General features: G+C 36.6%; 1 protein-coding gene across 4 annotated transcripts; it reads left to right on the forward strand.

The window, feature by feature from the left end:
* The first annotated feature begins 2,899 nt into the window (after positions 1–2,899).
* On the forward strand, positions 2,900–27,308 carry LOC103995737 (DNA topoisomerase 3-beta). Of its 4 annotated transcripts, none has more exons than XM_009416416.3 (15): positions 2,900–3,000; positions 3,081–3,137; positions 3,326–3,429; positions 4,930–5,023; positions 5,748–5,847; positions 9,398–9,641; positions 11,745–11,907; positions 11,991–12,110; positions 16,453–16,532; positions 19,936–20,214; positions 22,196–22,364; positions 22,595–22,723; positions 22,875–23,087; positions 26,122–26,301; positions 26,417–27,308. In XM_009416416.3, the coding sequence occupies exons 1-15, from the start codon at positions 2,980–2,982 to the stop codon at positions 27,056–27,058; spliced, it is 2,595 nt and encodes an 864-aa protein (XP_009414691.2). In that variant the 5' UTR covers positions 2,900–2,979; the 3' UTR covers positions 27,059–27,308. The 4 variants fall into 4 exon arrangements, with proteins under 4 accessions (XP_009414691.2, XP_065020234.1, XP_065020236.1 ...); XM_065164162.1 differs by having other exon boundaries at positions 11,745–11,892; XM_065164163.1 differs by having other exon boundaries at positions 2,918–3,000; positions 3,326–3,388.

Genomic DNA, 27,308 nt, shown 5'->3' on the forward strand with positions numbered 1-27,308 from the left:
AAATAGAAATATAAATCAAATATATGTGTTATACTAAAAATATTAGATACATAAGATTGATGGATAGATTTATATTCAACCATGTCATCTTTGAAAGCATATTTTTAGTAAGATGAATTTTATGAATTATGTAAATATAAGTTTAATTTACTTTAAAATAATTATCATATATAGCATGTGAAGTAAAATATATTTTTAAAAGTATATTTTAAATAAGATGAATGTCATTAATTAGCTATAAATATGACATTAATGTATGCTTCTTATTAAAAGAAACATTCATATATATATATATATATATTTATTTATTTATTTATTTATATATTTATTTATTTATATATTATGTGGAAGTAAATTAACATGTTTACTTATAATTCATTCGAGAGTATATGTAGATGTATGACAATGCATGTACATGTTATAACATACGATATGGGAATGTATGAATATATTTATATACAATGTGAGATGTGAGAGTGCATGTGCATGTTATAACATATTATGATATACGGTGTGAAAGTACATTGATATATTATAATGTGAGGTTTGAAAGTGAATGCATATGTTATGACGTACGATATGAGAGTATTGATATATCTTATGACATGTAGTATGAAAAAAAAAAAAACATATATATATTTTATATAATGTGTTGTTACAAACATAGTTAGTCATACCTAGTTTATGCAGTATCCTTGTATCCTTGTGTATCCATCTACAAATGGTTAGTCTTCCTGAAATCTTTTAAAGATCTACAAAAGAGAAGACAAGCTAAATAAAGTGTTTTAAATCACGATTCCATAAATAGATATTTCGATGAACATTTGATAAGTAGTGCAAATTACAAATATAAACTTTGCAAACTTTGAACAATCATACTATAAAGGGTCCGAGGTGGTCCACCATAACTAAGAGTCCCCATAAGTGCTCACATAACACTACTACGGAACAAGACAACGAACTAGCCCTAAACACTACTACAAATGTCTATCTAATCATATGCCACCTAGTAACTCCATGGTACCGTGTTGAGTAACACTACACTCATATATGGAGTTAGAAAATATTCAAAATAACTACTTAGTTGACTTATTTTTTGATATTTTTTGTCTCCACATGATAATTGCACATAATATATGTTTATAGGACCAAAATAGCCATAAAAGTTGATAAAAATAACCATAAAAGTCAATTAAAATCGGGCTATTAAGCATATTATAAGCTTTTTATATATTATGTAAAGCATGAATAAAATTGAAAGACATTAATATATATGATATTCTCTCTCATTTATTCTTTTGATGTCATTGTGAATGTTGTCTCTCATCACATTTATTGAATTTTCAATGCCTCTCGACTCCTAATTATTCTCTATGGTTGTTATTGAACTTGTTAATGAATTTGACTTTGATACGGCTTTACATCATTTTTTATTATTTATTGTAAGTTTGTAATTTTCTTTTATGTTGATGCATTGATGTGCAAAAAGGAAAGGAAAAACTCATGCATAAACTATCTTTTTATGGATTCTTTTGGTAAAGAAGATTTGACCGTTCAGTATAATGTTGGGATGACTTCTCCTCTCTAAGCCCAATATGTTGCTCTGACTCAAGAAACCACTAAAGTCGTATTAAAAATATCGAGATGAAGCTCTTGATATCCGATATTCTAATGCGAAGCTAAAGTGAAGCTTGCAAACTCTTAATGATTTTTGTACTTTTTTATGTACATATAGTAAAAGATCAAGTATTTAGACTTGATCTCTCTGATGCCTAAATCACTGATCAAGTAGTGAGTGTACATAAATAAGAGAGAAAAGAACTTGATAGTTATAGTTGAATGTTCTTAATTATTTATCATCAATAATTATTTTGAATCAAGGATGATTTATATAATATTTTTCATTTTTATCATATTAGTGTCAAGTTGAAAAATGATGATTTTATGAAAATGTTGATAAGTTGAGAAATTATGATTATACCTTTCTCACTCTTACTACACTAAAGAAATTTTGTCATACAATAATGCCAAATAAAATAGTTTATTCAGTTACTCCACCATGAAAATTTTGATATATATATATATATATTTATTTATTTATTTGGATGCATGGATTTGTTTATAGGTTGAGATAAACGTTTTTCAACTATTGAGCGTATTTTGATCATATTTTTAAATTTAATTTTTTACTATCTTTTTAAATATCAATTGATATTTAAACTGGTCTATATATTTGAGATAAACCCACCCATTTCCAAAGCAAAACCTTATTTGCCAATTTACATAAACTTTGTTAAAGTAAATCTTGGATGGCCAAATCTAATACAAGAAATATAGTTAGTGTATTATCACACAAATAATATGTCTTAGAGCTTCATATAATATGCCATTTAATATAATAAATATTTTTCTTAATTTTTATAATGATATTGAGATTTTTTTACATATATAAGTCATTGATTTGTTTGATTATAATTTGTCAAAATTTCTAATAGCTAAATTAGTTGGCAATACTACCACATATCTTAGCTCATACTAATATTTTAAGTCTTGTTGAGTAATTATGATATTTGAATATTTATTATATATTTGTATTGTTAGTTTTGGTAATGAAATTATTTGATTAATTATTAATTAAAATTTAGGAAGTTATTGATGGTTTCTAAAGTCAATGTTACTTATGTAATTTCCCTCTCACCCAGCTTTGGGCTGATTAAAATCGATCCGGTCCGAGACATGGACCGGTTTGTGATGTAATTTAGTGAAGTCGGTTCGGTTCGCGATATGGACCGGCTCGTATGCAGTTCACCTTTCTCCCATCCTTGACCTGATTAAAGTCGGTCCGGTTCGCAATATGGACCGGTTCTTGATGTCTATTACTACTCATCCAACGCTTGCCTACGAAGTCGAAACCCTTCTCGAGCTTCTAAATCCCCGTATGTTTTGATTCAGTTCGTCGACGCTCTCCGTCGTCTCGAGATGGCGACCAAAGTCCTAATGGTTAGCATTTCACCTTGAGAATATCCCGTTCCACATCGATCTCCGATCTCCATGCCTAACCTCGCCCTGCTTTGTCGCAGGTAGCGGAGAAGCCCAGCATCTCTCTCTCCATCGCCACAGCTCTTTCTGGTGGCCGGGTGAGTCATTGCTTTCGTTTGGATTCTAAATTTGTGATCTAATCTCGTTTAGGTCTGAATATTTGCCTGTGAATTTGATTCTGGTAGTTCACGTATAATCATTCAATGATTTGCTCTGATTCTGCTGCGGATTCGCTACGGGTTGATGTTGCTACGGATTCACTAGAAATTTGTGTTTCATGCTGCAGATGTCTACAAGAAGGGGTAGTACTGATGTTCATGAGTTCGACGGACAGTTTCGTGGCTATCATGTACGCTACAAAGTGACATCTGTTATTGGACACGTCTTTAGGTTAACCGTCCCTTTTCCTCAAATTTTATCAATACTTCTGCGACATCATCCTTATCGTCTTATTATTATTGTTCTTTTGTATTCTTTTCATGCTAGCATTTCTAGTCTCAATAATTTCACATGGCATTGCAACTTGATGCGTATTTGGTGACTATATGTATTATTTGTCTTTTGCTCTTTATCTGTATATTGTCTGACACTCTTAACATTTATGTTCTCTTGTTACATGTTATGATACTTGGTGAATTTTCCATGTGATTGATGTTGGTTAGTCAGTTGGAGTGAATCATTTACTTGTCTACTAGTATTCCTTTTCTATTTGGGTTGACTTATGAAGCATCTAGCTTGACCTTCACAATTAACTCCCGAGGTACCTATGGTTGTAATTGCAGAAGGTTTTTGTCCTTTATCCTTTGAGCAAGAATCTGTATTTCTTATCGTTAATGTATGCCTTTGAACTTACCCCTTGAGTTGTCCTATTGTGAGCTTATGCATATTGATGATGGCATGGTTCATCTTTGTTGGGTTTGGTTAAGGACATAAATTTTTTATAAATATTTTTCCTGTAAAACACTAAAGCAAAATTTTCTCTTTTCCTATAACTTCAAAATTGTAGAAGTGAAGGTTTAAGGGAGGGGTGGGAAGAAGAGTGGGGGGTGGAGGGTGGGGAATAGGAGTTGGGTAAAAACACTGATAATCGGATGAAGACAGTAGAATGTGAGAAAATGGATGTTATTGGTAGTGACCAATAATTGTTTAAGATAAGGAGATTAGATAATCAAAGGGTTGGTGGAAAATTATATCCAGAAAGTGTGGATTTTTCTTGGTGTTGGAGGTGATAAGTAAAAATTATGCGTAGGAAGCATGACTATTAGTGAAGGTCATGAGAGGTGTGGCGAAGTAGTAGAGATAATTAAGAGGAAGATTTAGTTAAGGAGATAAAAATTGATGTCAAAAGGAGGTAGTGGAAAGAGTAAAAGGAGGAGACTTAAGGGAAGGTGGAAAAGACAAAGGGGATTTCTGATGATAAATAATGGTAGTCAAAAGGATGGAAGAATAAATGAGAATATGTTGATGTAGTTTTTTCTTATAATTGTATATTTGAAAGGGGTATACTGGTCATTTCAAAATAAGATAATTGGATTAATATGGTGGAAAAGCAATTGTTGCTAGATGGTATAAAATGGGTAGTCTAGTGTGGCATCTGAAAAGGGCTATTGTAGGCAACATTACTTTGGCAAGCATAGAGACTATATCTGTGACTCAAACCTTGACATTAAGTTTATAGAGGAGCAGTCTTGCTATGGTGCCAAGACTCACCTTTTGGTAATGTCTGCTTTAGTAAAGGTATATGCCATTTTGTTTATTTAAAGATTATATTCACATAAATATCGTAGTATAAAGAAAATAAGAAATTACTAACTGCTAGGTGCCTTTTGAAGTATAACTAAAAATCATCAAAGATTATATTAATTTATGTGCTCTGTGCATGATTTGCAGCTTAGACTTTCCATCTTCATATCAGAACTGGGAGGTGACTGATCCAATGGATCTTTTTCATGCTCCAGTTTTGAAGTCAGAATCCAACCCAAAGGTATTGTTTCTTTGTACCCCACTAAAGTTTAATTATATGAATTTTTTTGATATTCTTTTTCTTCATCATATGTTTATTCTTTTAGTTCTGAATATATGCATTCAATTCTAATGGCAGATGTTACTTTTCATTGTCTTCCTGTATGCTTGCAGTCAGTAATAGAAAATTGAACTTTTAGTTTCTAGGATGTAGACACCTAAGCTTTTTTGATGAATAAAATTTCACTTAAAAAAAGACAGCTTTGAACAGTTATTTCTATTTAGAATTCAAGCACTTTTTTCTTGCTTATTTGGTTACTTCTGCAAATTTATTGTTGAAAAATTAAGTCAAAGGCTTTTAGAAAAGTCTTACAATCACTAATGTCCACTGAAGAAGGAAGAGCATGTTATTTTTGTGTTTAACATATGGAAAAGAAACAAACACATTATGCCAATTCAGTATTTTTAGCTTTTCCGGTGTCTTAAGGCTTAATAACTGCTGAATATGCAGTTTGATATTGGATAGAGAAATCATTCTGCTGTTGACATCATATTGCCATCGTCAATACTTTCCACAGTATTGTATGCATCTGGGTCTAGTTGCACAATCATGCTTATGACGTCCCAGATTTTGCTTGTCTAATCCTATAAGTATGTTTCCTTTGGTAGTTCATGTTTGTCATTGATGTATTAACATAAGCATACATCATGTGTATGCAAAATTGGTGATTGGACTCCTTTTTTAGGCACATATTCGTAGGCATCTGTACCATGAAGCTCAAGGTTGTACCTACTTGGTACTATGGTTGGATTGTGACCGTGAAGGTGAAAATATATGCTATGAAGGTAAACTTTTCATTCTATGTTTGAAAAAGACTGGTCCTCTTTTAGTTTTATGAAAATTTTGTATTGTATATATGTGGCTTTTAGTGCTCTGGCAGCTGAAAGAGTATGCTAATTTATTCAAAGATCGAACTTTTGCGGGAACAATACCGACGACTGCTGGCATTGCAGGATTTCTGCTCGCTAGCACTATTAGTAAACTTCAAAAGGATTCTTTCGACAAGGTTTCATATACCAGTTATTCTGATGCAGATTGACTGGAATTTATAGGCCCAACAAAGGACCAGTACCGGACCATTTGGTCTTATACCTGTCAGTAATATTGCTTATTGCTTCCTTTGGATGGTGCTGGGATGTACGGGTCAGTATAGCATTCGGTACATCGGTACCATATTGGTCTCATAGATCACCAAGACCATCATTGGTCCTAAACTTAAAACCTTGATTTTCAAAATCATAATTTAAAATAGTTTAAACTTTAAAAAACAGATTATGCTAAATTTGGTTTTGTTGCCTTTGATGCGGTGATTAAGCATTTTGTATTAAAATCACATGAAAGTTCTTTTGTTTTTTAAGGTAAATATTAATGAAATGTATCATATTGACAGGCACATGCACGTGTGTGTTTGAGAAAATAATTTTATATACTTGGCAATCCATCTTTACATTTTAACAACCTTGATTTATGATGAGATTATTTTTTCTTTTTGCTGTATTTGAGGATCAGATTGTGATTCAATTTGCAGTATGCTTAATTGATTATCCTTAGGATCACAATAAAATGTCTCTTTAAGGTTCATCGTATCGTAGCATTCTGCTTGGTATAAGCGGTATATACTGATCCGATAAGAGATCAACATGAGTGGTATATGCCGGTCTGTCAATATGTCCCACCATACCATGTGTCGGTACGTTGGTATATATCATACCGACAGTTGGTCGGTACATCGGTACAAACTGATAAGGTGAACAAACTCTCTTGTCTTGTAGTGAAGTTGTCATGGAATCAAGAGTTTCTTGTTGCCATAGTTAACTAACCTTTCCAACCTTAGCACATTTTCAAAATTATACAAATGGATTCATATAAGAGTATTTTGCAAACCATAATCTCAAATAGGGTTTGCCAAATCAGGTACCGAAGTCAACTCAAAGATTCATCGGGCTGGTACGTACTGGTGTATTGACCTATAGTACATCGGTAAGTACCGGTGTTATGGATAGGAAGAAAGAGGGAAGAAGAGGAAGTGGCAGAGGAGGAGGAGGAAGAGGAGAAAGACTTACCTGAGATGTGGTGGTGTGCAGTGAGGTTGTGATCAGACTCCTGTCCGGTAGGTGTCTACATGAGAAGTAGCAAGATCTTCAATTTCGAATAATATCGCTCGTACCGGTCCGCCAACAGACCGGTACACGGATTGGCCGCTACCAGGCAATATTATATTATATATATATATATATATATATATATATATATATATATATATATATATATATATATATATATATATATATATATATATATATCGGCGATGTCGCCCCACTTGGGGAGAAGAGAGGCGACGTCGCCAACTTTTTTTTACTTTATATATATATATATGTGTGTATATATATATATATGTGTGTGTATATATATATATATATATATATATATGTATGTATGTATGTATGTATACCGAGCAATATACTGCTCGGTATACAGTACCGTACTTTACCGAGCGAATCTCGAAACTTTGGTATGGTATGATATTTCAATATACAACAGGACATATATTTCAATATATCGCAAGTAATACAATATATTTCAATATACGGTATTATCAGACTTCTTAGATGTGCCAAGTCATCAATATACAACATGAATAAATTCTGCAACTATTATAATAAGATGTAAGAAATAATCATACATTATGGATAATAACATTAGGAGTGAAACAGAACAAAGTGACTTGTAGACAACAGAAAACAACATGATGAGTAGATTAACATCTAATGCTAATACAGATGTTGGTTTGTAATCGGTACTAGTCCTTTTATTTATTGTCACCTGGTCACACCGTTATTGAATTTGGCTACACAAATAGGACCCCCCTGATTTATTTTTCTGAATTTTTTTTCGGATGCAAGGAATCATTTGACATCCATCTTACATAGATCGTGGTACACTGACCAACACAACAGAAACACTTCCCTTTTACAAATGTAGGAACCATCTATAACTGTGCTGTACATGAAAGTAAATTTCTGTAGGTTCTCACCTTCTTTATTGGACATGCTATGTCTGCATGAATATATAACAGCAGTTAGTTTACAAGCCCTTTACAGTAAATTTATATTGCCTGTAGTTTGTATTGGACTAAGACTCTTAAGGTTGGAATCTGAGTCAGTTTAAACTCTGTTGGTTAAGATCTTCAAAACTTTGCTCATTCCTATAGTCAATGTTTCATCTCCTAGTTAAAGTCCTAGAGGACAGCAATTTCTGGAGAAAGCTGGTTGGTCACTGGACCAGAGTTTTAGTAAGGTGTCAACATGCAGATTGTCATGTAAAGGAGATAAAAACTGAATAAATGTTTAACACCTATGGCTCAATATAATCCTAGCCCTAAACTGTTCCTGATCTGCACCAGTATGTTCTGTAAAGAGACATATCTCAGTCCAAGTCATTTTTCAGACACTCAAATCTCATTTGTTAGGTACTGTCCGAAGGCCACTTATAATAAGAAGTGCTTTATGGTATTATCTTATTATGTCATGATTATGAGCATTTTTTTGGAATAAGACAGTCACATGTTGATCGTTGATCATTATGTATCTGACTTAAATTTTAGTCACATGTTAATGCGCTCAAAGTCAAGTCATATTTTATGGTGCCTCTTGCGGATGCCCTCAATTCTATTCAGCAAGTGAAGTAAGGAAGGAAAGCAGGTTTTGCAAGAACAAGCAAAATTCATGGTCCAAGCATTAAGATGTAGGGCCTTTCAGACATCTCATTTCATTTAGACAGGTCCTTGGGTAGGTTGATCATTGATGATGATTACAGGCGCCTGGAGGAGAGGCTTTCAAGAGTAGTGGTCCAAGTTAGTCAGCTATTACTCAGGGAATATGAATACATATAAGTGCTCTAGACTCACTTCCATCTTTAAAGTTCCAACTTTTAAAATGGTCCTCTTTGGTCTCTATGGTGTGCATTCTCATTTCTCATTTGCCTGTCCATTATAGAACTACTTTTATTGGTAGATGTATTTTATGTTGAATAAGAATTTATTTTTGACGTTCTATTTGCAAATTGGAACTGCGATTGGTATTCTTGGCACTTGAACAATGAGCCTACAAATATTTTGTCTTTGCCCAATTGCTGAATCTTTCAAGAACAATTTATCTTTCTGTTTTCTTCATGAACTTATGTCTATTATTGAATACATTTGTTCTGAAGTGCCTTTTTTATTGGATATATGGTGCTTTTTTGTGATAGTTTGTGCTATTAGCATCTCAAAAATGGCTTGACTCCTTTTATTGGATGGTCAGTAAAGATAAAACGTAACTTGAATTTACATTTCAGTTATTGAGTGTACCGGAATACATGAAACTGGTCCTGGAAGGATAATCTACCGTGCTCGATTTTCATCTGTTACCGAGAAGGATATATTTAATGCTATGGAAAACCTTGTTGGACCAAATAAAGATGAAGCATTAGCTGTAGACGCACGCCAAGAAATAGATTTGAAGGTAGGAGTGGCATTTACTCGATTCCAGACTCGCTATTTTCAAGGAAAATATGGAAACCTTGATTCAAGAGTCATTTCGTGAGTTCTTGTCTCCTCTCACTTTTTGACATGTATCTTCATTTTATAATTCATGTAATAATTATCTGAAATATTAAGCTTGCTGTTAAGTATATGATTATATGTCCATTTCTTTCAAAGTCAGTTCACTATGTTTCATATATTCTTTCTAGATCTGTTTGGGCCACTTTGGGCTTGTCCAGTTTGGTAAGTGGCTTTACGGGCAATGATGTTGGCATTGATATGTATCCCTAGGAGACAACGGCACAAATGAAAAGTAGGAGGTTGCGGCAATATGGATGAGTAAGAAGAGGGAGCAAAGGAGGAAGAGAGAGGGAGAGGTATTTACAGAAAGAAAGAAAGGGAGAAGAATAAAGAGAAAAAAAAAGCTATTGACAGCTATCAGCATTTAGTAAAAAAGGATATTGATACCAGACGATTGGCTTGTTGCTTGGTATGGCTCAGTATTAGTCTGCTTATCGCCAGTACAGGGAATTTACCAGAAGATGAGTTCAATTTGGTCTGAACCAAACTTATTTGCCTGGTCCACATACAGGTTTGTTATTAGACTGGTAAATACTGGTATGTACAGATTGGTACCATGGAGATTTGTATCTATGGTTGTAACTTGTAAGCAGGGGTTTAAGTTCTGGTTTATGTTGGCCCATGTTGAACCCATTAAAGTTCCAGAAGAAGCTACATTGTCTCTTTGATAAATTGATATTCTGTTGAACCAGCCCTCATGAATCTCATTTCATTTCTTTTGGCTCTTGGCTGTGAGCTAGAGAGTAAGCAGGAGAGGATATACTGTTCTTTGCCACTGTTTGGTACTGGATCATATAGGTTAGTGCTGGTTAATATTCAGCTTTTTTTCCCGGTGTTACCAAACAGTAAAGGTTGGTATACCGGTATGGTTTGATTGGTTACCAGAACCACTATGAGATGCTACGTGATCAAGTTAGATCCTTGCATAAAATAACATTAGAAGTTAGAAGTCAGAACTACCAGTTCTGTTACCCTAGTTCATATCATGATCACCTTGCTCTCTTTCCTTGGATACTTAAAGCATTATCCACCATGAACATCTTGACTTTTTAGCAGCACAAATCTGTAAAGAATTGTCTGCAAATTGAAGTATTAACCAGTCTGAAGAATTGGAGACACTTCCACACCTCTCATAAGGCCAGCTTCCATCAATAATTAGGAATCCTGGTTAGTGAATCAACTGTTAAAACAAAGTGAATAGGCAACAAGAGATCTTCTTGAGAGAACCTCTGTTTCGAACAGACCACCTTCCTATTATACCATGAAGAAGAATTTTAAATCCGGTAGAAGTTATGCAAACTGTCATCCAGATAATTCATTTTGCTCCAAAGCCCCTAGCTTCAGGAAGAGAGAGGATGAAGTTTCATTTTGAGATTGCACAGTAAAGTCATTCCAGAGTCAGCTGCTAGTTTTTAGGCTTTATGTGATTTAAGAACTTTTGATTTTTCCATGTGATTGTTAAAGTGAGAGTTAACTCAAAATATTTTCTTTCCTCCTGATTATTGCCTCGCAGTTCTTCTATAGGGACTTATAGTCCTACAATTTGAGGAAAGATTAAAGGATTTCCTAATTTACCTTCCAAATTAATTTTTTGATAATTTGGTTTATTGTTTGTCCAATTAAAGCACAAATGGTAATGGACATACTTTACGGAGAGCCCCTTGCTCCTGCCTTGAGAAATTGACTTCTCCTCTCTTCCCCTCTCTCTCTCTCTCTCTCTCTCTCTCTCCATTTTTCATGGATTTGTTTCATATCTTTACCACTCTGGTTTGTGCATCATCTTCCTCCATGATCATACTAGAAAGAGGTTCTTATATGAGCTGCTCCTTTGTAAGCTTCTAAGGGCAAAAAACTTGCTATTGTATTATTTTTTATTGCAATATATATTTCTTGCAGAAGTCGTAGCAGCATAATTTTGAATTTCTGATTGGTTCCCTCTCTCTCTCTCTCTCTCTCTCTCTCTCTCTCTTGGTGTAACAAAGTGCAGTATAATATTATTTTTTTATGGTTGGAAAACATAATCTTTTTGCACATCGACATCTTGACAATCTTGTTATCTGTTCTTTCTCTTTGTTTCAGCTATGGTCCTTGTCAAACCCCTACTCTTGGTTTTTGTGTGCAACGGTACATGCAAATTACCACATTTAAACCAGAAAAGTTCTGGTACTTAAGTCCTTACGTAATTAAAGATGGTTATGAGCTGCAGATGGATTGGGATCGCAACAAAGTATTCGATTTTAATGTGAGATTCTCTGATTTTGGTGCATCTTTGTAGGATGGTTTGCCTCCTAACTTGAATATTTTGCTTCATCCTTTCTATTGCAGGTTGCTGTTATGTTCCAGAAGTTGGTAGCTAATGATGGTACCCTGAAAGTAACAGATATATCAACAAAAGAAGAGTCCAAATCTCGCCCTTGTGGCCTTAATACAGTTAATATGTTGAAGGTAATGATTATCAACCTTATTTCGTTTTAACCAAGATAATTAAATTTCCCAATAATTTACGTTTCAGTTCTTTAGGATTGGAGCTCCATTATTGCTCTATTCTTAATTTAGCCTTTTGTGGATGGCGTGTGAAACATTTTACAGTCTTGGTTAGTTCTTGAATCCTTGCACATTCAAGTTCTCTTTGCCCAAGTTTTGTGTATACTTGATTGGCCAACTTTAATGTGCCTCACAGAAATTTGATTTTTTTCTCTAGCTAATTTAACAAGCTTGGCAAGCACAAATTTAGTTGGTTGAACTATCCTATTAGTGCTTATATGTATTTTGTTTTCGTGACTCTTGCCTCTATTGTCAATGGCAAAGGCTCTTGAAGCTTTAATGTATGATGATGTTAGAACCCTTGCAGATTCTAAACTTGGGGTTGATCTCTTTAGGGGATCGGCCTCCTTGGAACTCTATAGGGGTTCCTCCCTCCAAGTTGCTGCTCAAAGGCTGCAGAAAAGATTCATCTATTGCTTATCAAAAGAGAAGGAATACATGGCTATTTATAGGGCTTCTAAACCCTAACTCCTAATAGGACTCCTACTTAAGACTCTTACTTCTAACCAACTCCTAGTAGGACTCATAGTCAAGACTCCTATTCCCTTACAACTCCTAATTCTTCTCTAAGAAAACACCTCCTACTTGAATGCCCCTCTCAATTAGGACTCTCCTAGCTAGAGTCCTAACAGAATGTCCCTCTCAATTAGGACTCTCCTAGCTAGAGCCCTAACAGTTTTGCATGAATGTCCCTCTCAATTAGGACTCTCCAAGCTAGAGTCCTAACAGATGATTTCAGCTTTTATCAAACTTACAAACAAATTCATGTAAATGTATCTATTTATACATGAGCAGGTGATGCTACTTGCAATTACTGCCACCTACCTGAATCTTTTTCTTCTATTGAGCTTTGTCGAGGGAAATATCACCTAGCCTTATGGTGTCATTGGTAGAGATCTATGTTTATGAAAGATCCAATAAAGTTTGTTTTGGTGGTCAGCTATTTAATGCAAACCTTTGGGCTTTGGATCAGCTGTGAAAAAAGATTTGACAATATTCATGGACTATATGATGTGTTAGCACATGTAGTTGATTTCATTTAATTCTAGGTTATCATATATTAATCTTTTAGATGGTTACAAATTAGAAGGTTAAGTGATTCATTCTGAACTTAACAAATCCTGACTACTCAAAGTAGTGGGCTAGACCACACAAGATTGACCAACTTATAATTCCTTTAATACTGAAGTAACAAGGAATATTATATTTGATTTTAAGTTGAACAAATTGCTAATTACATAACTTCGGTTCTAATCCTGTCAGGTGAATAACCAGCTCATTAGCTAGCCTCTATCCTAAACCTTATGTTATTGGATTCACTGACATTCAACCTTTAAAAAGGTTGAGGTATCTAAGTCTCAACTATCAGAGCACAATAAACAACAAATGGGCACATGTTTTGTATTGTATGTACATAAATCAAATAAATTATAATGATAATCATGTAATAGAATTAGTTTGTATTATTTTTGTTGCAAACAACCACTTGGGGTAGGCAGTAGATAAATTTCAAGACACCCTGGTTGTTCTTGCTAGGACATGCTATCTATAAATATATATGGCCATATATATTTGTACTGGATTCAAATATGTATATTTATACATGAAACGACATAAATTATATTGCCCAAATTAAGACGATAGTGTTGTATATCATATTTCTATTATCTCTTTCTTGGTCAAGTTGATTTTATAATAGTCTTCATTCTTCAAAATGTTTTTGGTGTTGTTGGTGAACAAATGCACCGTTGCTGGTGAGTCAGCACGGCCAGGTCCACGGGTCGATGTCGGTTGTCTACGATCGGTCGAATGGGTTGTCGAGGTTGATCACACCCGCGGGTCGGGATGCCGCGTCCGTCCGAGGAGGGCGCCTCTCGGTTTGGATGTCGGTATCGTCTTCGGGAGGGCGTCTCTCGGTCGGGGTGGTCGCGCTTCCGGGGATGACTGCGCTCCTGCACAGAAGGCCCTCGTCGGGAGGTTGGAGCACGGGCACGAATCCGATCGTACCCCTAGTAGTTGGACTCAGCCCCGCATCAACCAACCACTCCTCGGTCATCCCCCTGATGGCCCGAGAAGAGGACATGATCCCCCTCAGTTGCTCCACGCGCTCGGCTTCTTCATGCGAAAGAAAAGGAGGAACGCTGTTGATCGCTCGGGAGGTCCACCCAACACAAAACTCCCACCCCCGACTACAACTCACAAAGAAGTATCGGGCCTTCCACCCCTTGTTGTTGGAAGGAGCCCCACTAATTCTAAACCCACTTCGTGCAGTTAGATAATACCCGCCTCGCCCGTTGCATAGGCAGAAACATGCCAAAAAGAGGGTTCGGGTCGGTTCGATCCCCGCCCCTCGACATTCCCCTAAGAAAACCACCAGATAGCGCCAGGAGTTCGACGCCATCTGGGACGGGGAAATCCCCCACTAGCGGAGGCATTCGCGGACAACTGGCTGTAGCCAAAAACGCAGTCTTGCCTCCAAGGCATCCATGGTCAGCACGAATCCATTGGGAAACGGATCATAAGGGCGCTGACCCGGACGCGGAGCATGGAGCTCGTAATCCTCCGGGATGCTGTAACAATCCCGGATCAGACCTAACAGGCTCTCGGGCACTACCAAATCTACGTCGTGCCACAACCTAATCACCTGCAGGGCCGTAAAACCCTTCGAATCCGTCGGGGACGAGCCAGCCGACGGGGAACTAATTACTTCCACCCTACAACTACCGGAACCCGAACTGCTAATCTCGGAAACCGATCGACTAGAAGAGGGGGGAGAAGAAGACGAAGACATCCCAACCTCGAAACAGTGAGCAGCGAGCCAAGTCGTAAGCAGAGAAAACCGTAGCGGAGCAGTGCCACCCCCCTCCACAGCCAAGGGTTTATAAAGAAGCTCGCCGCCCCCAAGCTGACATTTGGGCTCCCCGAGGAGAAAAATAAGAGAGAACCAAGCACTAACTTAATCGTCGAGGGGCCAAAGTCGGGAACCACCCGACGAGGGCCTTCTGTGCAAGAGCGTGGTCATCCCCGGAAGCGCGACCACCCGACCGAGAGACGCCCTCCCGAAGACGATACCAGCATCCAAACCGAGAGGCGCCCTCCTCGGACGGACGCGACATCTCGACCCACGGGTGTGATCAACCTCGACGACCCGTTCGACCGATCGTAGACTCCCGACATCGACCCGTGGACCTGGCCGTGTTGACTCATCAGCCACGGTGCATTTGTTCACCAACAGGTGTCAATGCTACTATTAATTGTTATAATAGTCTAAGAGTATTTAAACGATAATTTTCACATAAAAACTTTGGAACTTCCTTAAATCACAACAAATATATAGCTTAAACAAAGATTCATGAAATGACTCAGTGCTGAGTTTGTTGCTAGGGCTTCAACAAAGATGGTAGCCCAGACTTTAGTATGTGTCCGTTGTTCTAGGTCTCCCAGGCTGCCAGGCTATTTGTCAACTATGGTATTAAGTAATAGTTCTATGAGATAGATAATCAACCATGGAGTCTGTAGGCATACATCAAATGACATCAAGAATGATTTGATGATGCAAAACTGAACATGCGTGTATAGAGGACTAGCAAATCAGATTAATATCGTTGAAGGATCTAAGATACTATTAAACTCACTAGTGAGGATAGCAACATGACACCAGAGTTAACTTTTGTCTCAAGATAAGAAGATTTCTTGTGAAAACCATGACTCAAAATAGTTATTCACTGTCCTTATTTCTGTATCCATGAAAGAAATAATAAAACATGCATATATAGTATCTACTGTTGCTACATGGAAGTCACTATTGACCATGTTTATCTAACATACACTAGATTTAAATCGATGCCACTTGTTGTTATGATACGATCTGTGTGCAACAGCCTAGTCAAATCTGTACCTTCTCTTTTTGGACTTTCAATCCACCACTGTCATATACTTTTGTGCATATCTCTTCCATATATTTATCATATATGCATTCAGGATTCATTGGATTCAATCAGTGTGCTACCTCCACATTCTTAATTTGAATTTTCAAATCATTTTAATTAGTTCATACAGAACTTACAAATTGAATACAGTAATTTCGCTAGTGTTGCAAGTTGTTTTTATAGTTTAGGAGGTTTCTTTGTAGTTGAGCAACTAATTTTTATTGAGTTTCAACTAATCTAGTCTGTGATAAATTCTTATTGACAAGATGGTTATTGACAATACTTGGAATATATCTTATCCTTTTGCTTTATAGGTTGCATCAAGTGCACTAGGGTTTGGGCCTCAGATGGCCATGCAACTAGCAGAGCGATTATATACTCAAGGGTTTATCAGGTCTTATCTGCAAAGTGCAAACTTTCTGTTATATATATATATATAAAATAATACTCATTGTTTTTCGCCTGAGCTTGAAGTGTTCTTTACAAATACGGTATCTTTTAGGTTTAGCTAATCCATATGGTTTTCTATACTGTGAAACTGGAGTTGGCAAAACTTTGTGTAATGAATTTTTGGAATTGTTTTTTTTTTTTCACCCATTATGGTCCTTCAGGTAATCATGCTTGCCCCCTCAGAGGCTCAGACCATAAATCGGATTGATCCATTAGGCTGAAAGGGCAGAAACAAACACAGAAAATGGCAGAGAGGAGACAGGAAGGAAGATAACAATATACAAATTGTTCGTGTGTGTTTGTGGGACAAAGTATAGTATCAACCAGTTTTTTATATTTTGGAACACTTTGCAAATAATAGGTACTAAAAACAAGAAATTAGATTGCTATTAAAAAAACTGAAAGCTACACTTGAGGACACAGATCAGTAGATCATGTGCAGAATTATTAAAGGAACTGATGACTACAGAAAATCAAGAGACTTATTATTATTATTATTATTATTATTATTATTTTTTGTGCATCTGTGACTGATAAGTCCTAATGGAAGGACACAAGAAGCTAAAACTGTCTTAAGCCTTAAGGAGACAAAAAGAGGAACCTAGCTTACTGCTGCAGATACATGTTTTGGTTTAAGGCAACTTATTTACTGTTTTTGATGCTTATTGAGTTTTGAATTTGGTGAAAAAGCCAAAAGATAGAGAAAAGCATGTTCTTAGATTTTTGCATTTCAATCTCGTAAATCATAATCTCTATTCATATCTGCTGTTAATTCTTTGTTTGGATAAATTTATTTTACTTGTGTATTCAGCTTCAGTTTCATGTAAAGAAAAGCAGAATTTCATGTTACTAATTTTTTTGATTGGTTTCCATAGGTCAAGTACTAAAGACACATCTTTCTTATGCTTATTGATGATACTATGGCTGGATTACGGATTTCATTAACATGTCATATGTAGGAGGCTAGGAACAATGAATTTATGAAACTTCCAATCAGTTCTCGTATTTTCTTGTTAAAAGACATCCAATCATGTGATAATTTCAGAAATCAATCTTACAACTTGATTCAGAATTCTGATTTTTTGCTTATATCTCTTGTTTTCTTGATGTATTTGCTATCCTTTGATCTTTCTGTGTCATTGACATTTGATTGTTTGTGGTATTAGTGAATGTGCTTCAGCTCGATGCCTTGTTTATGATAAATGTATGCAGTGATTTCAATAGGCGCTCGGGCGAGGCGAGGCGAGGCCCGAGCGCCTCGCTTCATGTCCAAGCGCCTCGCTTCAACGAGGCGCCGCCTAGGCGCTCGCCCGAGCCCAGGCGCCGGGCGCTTCGGGCGAGCGCCCGGGTTAAACCAGGCGACCGAACCAGTGTTTTACGTCTGGTTCGGTCTCCGGTGCTTTAGTTGGTTCAATCGAACCAACTAAATCACCGATAGGCTCCCTCTCACGATTTTCCCGACTTCCCCAACCCTAACACTCGCGATTTTGCCGTTGAGATTTCTTCTCCGTTGTCGTTGCTCTCTGCTGCCACTGCCGCTGCCATTGTCACTACTCGTCGCTACCACAATCGTCGCTCATTGTTGTTGTCGTCGCTCGTCGCTCGTCGTTCGCAGCTCCCGCTCCCACTCCCGCTATCGCTCGCCGCTCCTGCTACCGCTATCGTTGCCTTAGCAGCCTCGGTCTTCTCACACTCTTCTCACTATACTGTTAACAGTATATTAACAGTATACTGCTAACTGTATACTAATAATAGTATTTTTATTTATTAGATTAATAATATATTATTTTGATTTTAATACTATTAATTTTTATTTATTTAAAATTATTGTTAGGTTTCAGAATAAATGGCAAGTGTACAGAGCAACTCAATAGATTTGATGTAAAATTTTATTGTTTTGATTTTTGAGACTTTTTATTAATATGACATTGTGATTTTGTACTCCATTTTCTTAATTTAATAATATATTTTTTATTTAAATAGATATATTAATTATATTATATATTTTTATATTTTAGCGCCTCGCTTCGCTCGGGCGAGCACCTAGACGAGCGCCTAGCGCCTCGGGCGTTTTTGGATCTTGGCGCCTTTTGGCGCCTAGCGCTTTTTAAATCACTGAATGTATGTGATATGGTGCTTGATAGCACTTTTTTATTCCTTTGGAAGGAGCATTATATCTGTGGCCTACATGATGGACCTTATATTATAGATCATTATTGTATATTCCCTTGTCTTACAATATTGGTGACTAAAACCTTATGCAGTTCTGTACTTCAATGAACATGAAATCATTATAAGAAGTTAAGAACAATCATGAAATCTTTAATTCCTTAGATTGGAAAGAAACAAAAGCTTAAGTAACCAAATAATTAAGCATGATTTCATTGACATGGATAATCAGATTAACGGTTTCCCTGGTGATGACTGAAAATAATGTGTCTACATAAAAATATTAAATAATTTGATTGAAACAGTTTGATGAGATCTATATGTTCATCTGCTATATAGAGGTCATGGATCCTGTTTCCGCTTCCATCTTTTCTTTTTTTTCTACAGTGGCACATTGGACTCCACCTAGGGATAGCAACCCATCATTGAAAATGAAAGGGCAATGGGTGTACAAGAAATCCAGTGGGACCCAAAGACACGTTACCCAGCTAGCTGGATCGGTGTGTATACCCATGGATATTAATACCATGACTTTCAAGTGCTGCTGACATAGGCATGCTGAGGCATCAGTTTTTTTTTTTAGCTGGGTGGTGGGTGTCTCATTGAGTCATTTCTCATGCTAGTTGTGAAAACAATGCTTAACATCAATGAAAACTGGGTGCACCTTAGTGGGGAAAGAAATCAGTTGTAAAATCTGACACATATAAAGCCTATGTCATAAAATTTGTATCTAGAAGAAACACAATACATAAAACCACAATTTTCTTGGGATTCAGTTTATCGAGTCTTTGGTTTACAATTAAGTTTATTATTTTAAAATTTTCTGTTGGTGCTGAATACTGGGTATTGATGGTTACACTTCTGGACAAATTATCTCATACTACTGAATTAATAAAAACAAAATCAAAGATGCAAATTGCATGAGGTAAATGAATAAAATCCAGATTTTGTTTCCATTCAAATTTGTTTTTGCAGAAAGTCTGTTTTGCAGGATGTTTGGACTTGTCTTACTTGGTTTGTGAAGCAATTACTAAACTGCTTTGTGATATGGACTGTTTATTATTTGTGTCGTGACCTGACTTAAGAAAGCAAATCTGTGGTTAATGTTCTTGTGGATATTGATATTAGCATCTTTTCTTTTGTCTTTATTCTTACACAGTTAACACTTCATTTTTCAGTTATCCACGCACAGAGAGCACTGCATACCCTTCATCATTTGACTTCAGAAGTGCACTTAGTGCACATTTAAGGAATCCTATATGGGGCAATGATGTTCAGATTCTACTAGCTGATGGCTTTTGTAAGCCACGAATGGGATCTGATGCAGGTGATCATCCTCCCATTACACCAATGCGATCTGCAACAGAGGATATGCTAGGAAGTGATGCATGGAGGCTTTACCAGTATATCTGCCAGCATTTTATTGGTTCTGTTAGTCCTGATTGCAAATACACAAGGTTATTAGCTTCTCTCTTATGCAGGATGGTCATGTTCTTGTTGGATGTGTCTAACATATATACTTTCTTCACTATTTATTTACTTCCAATTTGTAGTATTAGATCATGTTCTTATTATGCATGTAGTCATCCATATTGCATTCACTGTTCGCAATCTTATGCTCTCTTGAGACATATCATGAACGAACACTTTGATATATAAAAAGAATACTAATATCTTTCATGTTTATACATTTGATGTGAGTTAAAATCATGGTTTGCTTTATCGGTTCATATCAGTTTACCGATCAACCATCGGTACAATACGTACTAAACCATACCGATGTACCAACACATGGTACGGTAGGGCATACCGACAAACCAGTATGTACCGTCAATACTGATCCTCTGTTGGATTGGTACATACCGCCCATATCGGGCGATATGCTGTGGTACGACAAACCTTGGTTAAAACTGATCCTTGATAGACATCTTCAGTTTCCTTTTCACGGTACTCTAAAGGCACACAAGAAAAAAAGAAATTATAGTAGCTTTCAATAGCTTCTTGAATGTTCACAATTTTGTGATTATTATCGTCTTTCTTAAACAAGTTGGCTATAGTATTTTTCCATCTTTGACCATTTGTCTGCAAAGTTCACAGATTGATAAAGTTTTCATTTAAATATAAACTGCATGCGGTCACAATCTGACTATGTACTTCCTTATGATTCTAGAAGTTTCACGTGACTCGGGTTTCAATCAGAGATGTGAAATGTTCTAGATGTTTCAAGTAATGGAACAGGATGGTTGATTGTTCCAGTATGATATGACATTTTACTCATTTGAAAAACATTTAAATTAATGAATGAGGGTCTAAGTCATTGTAAAATAAGGAGAATAGAAAAAAAAAGTAAAGAAAAAGGTTACAATTCCATTACGACTGCCTGCACTGCTTCAGAATGAACTATGTCCTGCTGATTGTTGCTTGCAAGTGATTTAGCCATTCCTTTTATTTCTCCTTATTTGTGCATAATTTGGATGATGAGGAGAAATGGATGCTTTGGTTTTAAGCTTTAATGAACCTACTGGTCTTGTGACAAAGTCTTTTCATGTGATGCAAATGAAAACCTCAAGGATTTCGCTGTAGTTATTCATCTCTGTTCAAGGGTGAGAGTGCAGAAACATGCATAAAAAAATTATCAACTTATATATGTAGGTTATTTTAACATGTAAGAATTTATTGAGGGTAAATTATCAAAAAGATATAGTTGCTATAGATAAAAGTTCTCCCATCTTATTCTAGGGTACTTTTAACAGTTTCAGACTAGGAATGGTATAATGAGGCTAATTTTCAAGGATGGCAAAATTTTCTAGATGGAATGTAGTGTTGCTGTCGAGATGACTTGCTCCACACCATGCCTGTCCGCATAGCCAGCATGCCAAATTGAAAGAAACGAAAGAAAAAAAGATTTTATCAATGACATTTGCCCAACAACAAAAGATTCTGATTATTTCACAAACCATTTTTTGGCCTTATATGGCCTATTAGATGGCAAGGTGAAGCATTGCTAGCGGCAGTCTATCAGACACAGTGTGTAACTTGTAAAACCCTAAAGCCTTTTGAGCCTGATTGTTCAGAATTTAATTTGTTTCTTGGATAATACTGCTTCATTATAATGTGGAAAAGGCTGGGTCAACTCCATTGTATAGGCTGGTCCACCAACAGCCTAGATCCAATATTTGGGTCTCAGAAGTGGATCAGTTATATCAGCTTTTAGAAAAACTGATTTTCTTTCCCTGCTTCTAGGTAAATGTATAATCAATATGCCGTCAATTAATAACAGTAGCTCCATGAAGTCATTATTTCTATTCTACTTATGCTATCCTCTTATTCATGCTCCAATGCATATGATTGATTTGTTGTTTTGCTTTCTTGCACTATATGGTTTGTAACTGTCTGATAAATCAAGCTGATGCTTGTTTTCCCTTGTAATTATTCCAGGACTAAAATAGAATTTACATCTGGTGGGGAGTTGTTCTATTGTGTTGGGCAGCATGTTATTTCTAAAGGTTTTACATCTATCATGCCGTGGATGGGAGTTAGTGAGAAGAATCTACCACAGTTCAAAAATGGCGATAAGATTAATATTTTAAAAGTTGACCTTCATGAGGTATAAATTTTAATTTATAGTTCAGATCATTGACTTTCTCTTTATAGCTTTTTTTATTAAGCTATATGGATGGATGTATAAAGATAGATTCATGGAAAAATTTCTCTATTGAATGTTTCTTAATCTGAATTACCTTTAGTTGTAAATTGTAAAAGAAGGGAGTTAGGTTCTTGCCTTATTATGCAGAAAGAGATTATTAGACAATGACTTGATTAAATTTATTCTTTTAGGGAACCACATCACCTCCAGATTACCTTAGTGAGAGTGAACTTATATCTCTGATGGAAAAGAATGGGATAGGAACTGATGCTTCAATTCCTGTACATATTAATAATATTTGTGAGCGCAACTATGTTCAGGTTTGGTTATGCCTACTTTCTTCTCTTTTGTAATTCATGTTCTTATGATTGACAAGTATTTCAGATTAGTAGAGTAGTGTTGTACCATGCACTTGTTATACTTCATTTTTCACTACCTTAACTTTCAAAATCGGTTTTCAATGTCTTGAAGGTCAATTCTGGAAGGAGGTTGGTCCCAACAGCTCTTGGAACCACCTTGATAAGAGGCTATCAACGCATTGATCCAGATCTTTGTTTACCAGACATCCGCAGCTTTATTGAGCAGCAAATAACATTAATTGCTAAAGGGAAAGCTGACCATGTTCGTGTGGTGGAGCATGTTCTTCAACAGTTTATGGAGAAGTATTCTTACTTCGTAAAGAAGGTATCATGTTTGCTTATTGATATCTGATCATAGACGACTTATGCTCTTGTGATTGACTTAATTACTTGAAGATAAAACATCTTTAGTATATCCATAAGTAGTCAACTCTATAAATAATGCGGTTGAATATAATTATATAAACTTGGTAATCACAGATTGACAAATCGGGCGGACAAGTATGTATCACCTGGTACATACCTGTCCTCTGGCAGTTGAGAATGCAGATTGCCTGATTTTGGGTGGTCCACTTGCAAACCGAGCTTACTGAGCAGGAAGACCTGTGAAACTGGCGTACCGCCTGGTAATGGGCCTGGATGCCTTTTTTTTATTATTTTTTTCTAATAAAAACTCTCTCTCTCTCTCTCTCTCTCTCTCTCTCTTTCTCTTTCTCTTTCGTAGGCGTTCACTGTCCCTGCTGCTTGTCGCCCACGTCCTTCCTCTCTCTCTCTCTCTCTCTCTCTTTCTCTTTCTCTTTCGTAGGCGTTCACCGTCCCTGCTGCTTGTCGCCCACGTCCTTCCTCTGCCATGATCGCCTCTTCTTATCCACTGTCTCTTCTCTTCTTCTCCACCATCACCACTGCGTCCTCTTCCTGCTGTCCACTGCCTCATCCTCTTCTCTACCACATCATCCTTCTCCTCTTGCTCTCATCCTCTTCTTCTCTCTTCTTCCTTGTACCGCAGCATGTTTCAGCGTACCATTTGTTGGTAATGCTGGAATACACTGGACACATATTGTCCAGCCATGGATCAAAATAAATACTTCATCAATCATATTGGAATTGAACAGATCTTTTATCTGGGGCTAGCTCTAAGCAAAAGGTACAAACTTGCATATTAAATTGTAAATTTCTTTTTTCACTTTTAAACAGTCCACAGTCTAGTTATTTGAAGTTGGGATAGCATATAGTGGTTGTTTGGATGAAGGATTTAAATCTCAATCTGGTACTGGTTTTGGTAACTGGTTGGACCAGTATTGTACTGGTATACAAACTAGGTCCAAATACTGGTCCGTATGTGCCGGTCTGTACCAACCATTATTACCTTGGTTTTGGTAACTGGTTGGACCAGTATTGTACTGGTATACAAACTAGGTCCAAATACTGGTCCGTATGTGCCGGTCTGTACCAACCATTATTACCTTGGTTTTGGTTATATTTTGCTTTATTTAAGTGCTAAGAGCTCTTTTATGTGGGGTTGTTGGTCATGTTTCAGTAAAATTTATGTTGTCAATCCAAAATTTGTTCCATTAGGTGTAATCACTGAAGAGATATTTAGTCTATTAATATTGTAGTTCTTAAATTTGACTTATCTTGACCTGATTTGGTTGGTCAGAAGTGCAATCAGTCAGTCACAATCTGATTCTTGCTGATTTGCTGGCCATATAACTCAAGTGCTGCTAGGTTTGTTCGAAATGGATGGTATTAATTAGGAACTGATCATAATTGGTTGGAATTTGTCAATCCAAGCCAAGTTCCACCTCTGATCACTGAACAGTGGGTTTGGAATAGAGAGAAGAGGAAGTTTTGCTCCACAGGAAATCCAACTAGATCAGGTTGATCCTCTTGGCCTCGATGAATAATAGGAGATAAAGAAAAAGAACAGGTAAATGATGAAAGGAAAAAAACAAAAGAGAACTTGTTGGATGCCATCATTGCGCTCATAAGATCATTCCACTCATAAGAAAGGAAGATGGGCATTGGAGAGAGAAGTTAACAATGTTAACAAAATTATCAAAATTAATGTGGATTTTTTAATTATTTTTGTCACGAAATGCACCTTAAACGAATCGATTTTGATTCATCTGTGTTTGCTTATAAGGTTCATTTATCCCTAGTGATAACTTTGAGATGTAGATCTATAAAATGTTACTTGGCTTTATCTTAGGTTCATTTTTCCACAGTGACATTTACAATGTCTTTTCATGGTTTGTCGGCCATATTACAGTTATGGCTGATTTGTCAGCCATATTGCTGGACTGCTGGCAGGTATGTAAAGAAATTCGAAGGTATTGGTTAAAAAATGATTGGAATTGGTTGAAATCAGTCAACCCAACCTGATTTAATGGACTCTGGTCACTGAACAGTGGGTTTGACAGACAAAAAAAGGAACAGAAAGAAGAGGAAAGAGAGTGGAAAATGAGGAGGAAGTCTTGCACCACAGGCAATCCAACCAGATCAGGCTTGATCCTCTTGGCAACATTGAGGAAGAGGAGGAAGGAAAAAAAGAGATGGATGAGGAAAGGAACTCACCAGATGCTGTGAAATGAAAGGAAGATGAGGATTAAGGAAAGAAGGTTAACAAATTGGACAAAAACCTATTCAACTTCTCAAGGAAAGTGTTTTACATGAATTGTTTCTGTTAAACCTGCATAAAAAATTCCAGTAATAAATATTTTTTTAAGAATCACCAACTGATGAAATGGTTGAATCCATGGCCCTTTTTTGGGCCAATAGACTAAAATGCCACCAATTTAGCTGTTGGGGAATTGATATCATGCTACTTAATTACAGCTTGCAAGGGCAATATCCAATGGAAACCAGCATCCTCTCCTGTTCATGCTTTTAGGGTCAGCCTTCTCACTTGAGAATTCCCGAATGCTGGCATTCCACTTTTGCTTATTAATTGGCAACCAAGAAAATTCCACTGTTCCCATGGGAAGTGCATGGCACCAAAGAGCCTTAGCCCAACATACCTTAGGTTCATTCATCCCTGGTTATAGCTTCGAGATGCATACTATGGAATTTTATTTTGCTTTATCTTAGGTCCATTTTTCGGCAATGGCATTTACAATATCCTTCATGATCGTCTTCTTGTAAGCAGTTTTTGCATGACAATAATGAAATCCTTGTACATCTGTTGGTTCTTGGACATCCAATTCAATGAGATAATGAAAAGTACATAGCTGGCTGCCAATTCTAGTATCTCTACATACTGCCTGCTGGATGGTTTGAGTGCTACGTTATCCTTTATTACAGTCAGTTTTCACACTTTTCTTTTGTTAATTGTAATAAACATTTGCTTTTCCATTCTTCAGATTGAGGATATGGATGCTCTGTTTGAAGCACAGTTCTCACCTTTGGCAGACTCTGGGCGTCTACTAAGCAAATGTGGGAAATGCACTCGGTACATGAAATATATTTCTAGTCAACCGACAAGATTATACTGTATAACTTGTGAAGAGGTCTATCACCTTCCTCAGAATGGCACCATTAAAGTAAGTAATTCCAAGTGACTGAATTTTTTAGTTCTTATAGGGGCATACACTACAGAAGTTAATAGTGTTAATAGTTTGTGCAGAGACATACACTAACAAATGCTCCCATTTCCAGTTATACAAGGAAATTGCATGCCCTTTAGATGGTTTTGAGTTGCTGATCTTCTCCATGGCTGGTCCTGATGGAAAAACGTTTCCACTGTGTCCCTATTGTTACAATAGCCCTCCATTTGAAGGGATTGACAAACTGTTTGGTACGCTTAAGCTTGGGAATTCTGGAAAAATAGGAAAGGGTGCTGGCATGCCATGTTTCCTCTGTCCTCATCCTACATGCCCACATTCATTGATAACTCAAGGAGTGTGTGCTTGCCCTGAATGTAGCGGAACACTTGTTCTTGACCCTGTTAGTGCACCTAAATGGAGGCTATGCTGCAACATGTGCAATTGCCTTGTCTCCCTTCCACAGGGTGCTCATCGAATCTCAACTACAGGCAAGAGGTGTCCTGAATGTGACTCGACTATCATAGAAGTAGATTTCAATAAGAAGACAACTGTCCTAAGCGATGGAGCTACATTGCATGAGGGCTGTATCTTGTGTGACGAGCTACTCCATTCACTCGTGGAGGTGAAGCATGGCAGCTCATTTTTCAGGCGTGGAAGAGGAAGAGGCAGAAACCGTGGCAGAGGACGCCACAGGGGTAGGGGAAGGGGTGGCTCAAAGCATGAAGATCCAAAGATGAGTTTTCGAGATTTCTAATCAAAATTTGTAGCATATATAAAGTTTGGCCTCTAGCTTAGGTAGTTTGATTTTTCTCTTTTCATTCATACATGCCTTTTTATTTATGGAACTGGAGACTGCAGCATGGACATCACTGTTGTATGGCTGTAGAAAATAGTGATGCCTTCTGAAACCAAAAAGAGCCGTGGTTCTTGTAATTCTAGTTAAATTGGTAATGAGATACACATTGTTATAATGGCAAGAAATAACCCATATCGTGTTTCTTTCA

The sequence above is a fragment of the Musa acuminata genome, chromosome BXJ3-8, assembly GCF_036884655.1.
Source record: "Musa acuminata AAA Group cultivar baxijiao chromosome BXJ3-8, Cavendish_Baxijiao_AAA, whole genome shotgun sequence".
Classification (NCBI taxonomy): Eukaryota; Viridiplantae; Streptophyta; class Magnoliopsida; order Zingiberales; family Musaceae; genus Musa; species Musa acuminata.

Coding starts and splice junctions, on each gene's coding strand:
- LOC103995737 (XM_009416416.3), top strand. CDS start 2,980: ATGGCGACCAAAGTCCTAATG. Junction 3,001..3,080: donor TGGCGACCAAAGTCCTAATG/GTTAGCATTTCA, acceptor GCTTTGTCGCAG/GTAGCGGAGAAGCCCAGCAT. Junction 16,533..19,935: donor TATACTCAAGGGTTTATCAG/GTCTTATCTGCA, acceptor TTCATTTTTCAG/TTATCCACGCACAGAGAGCA.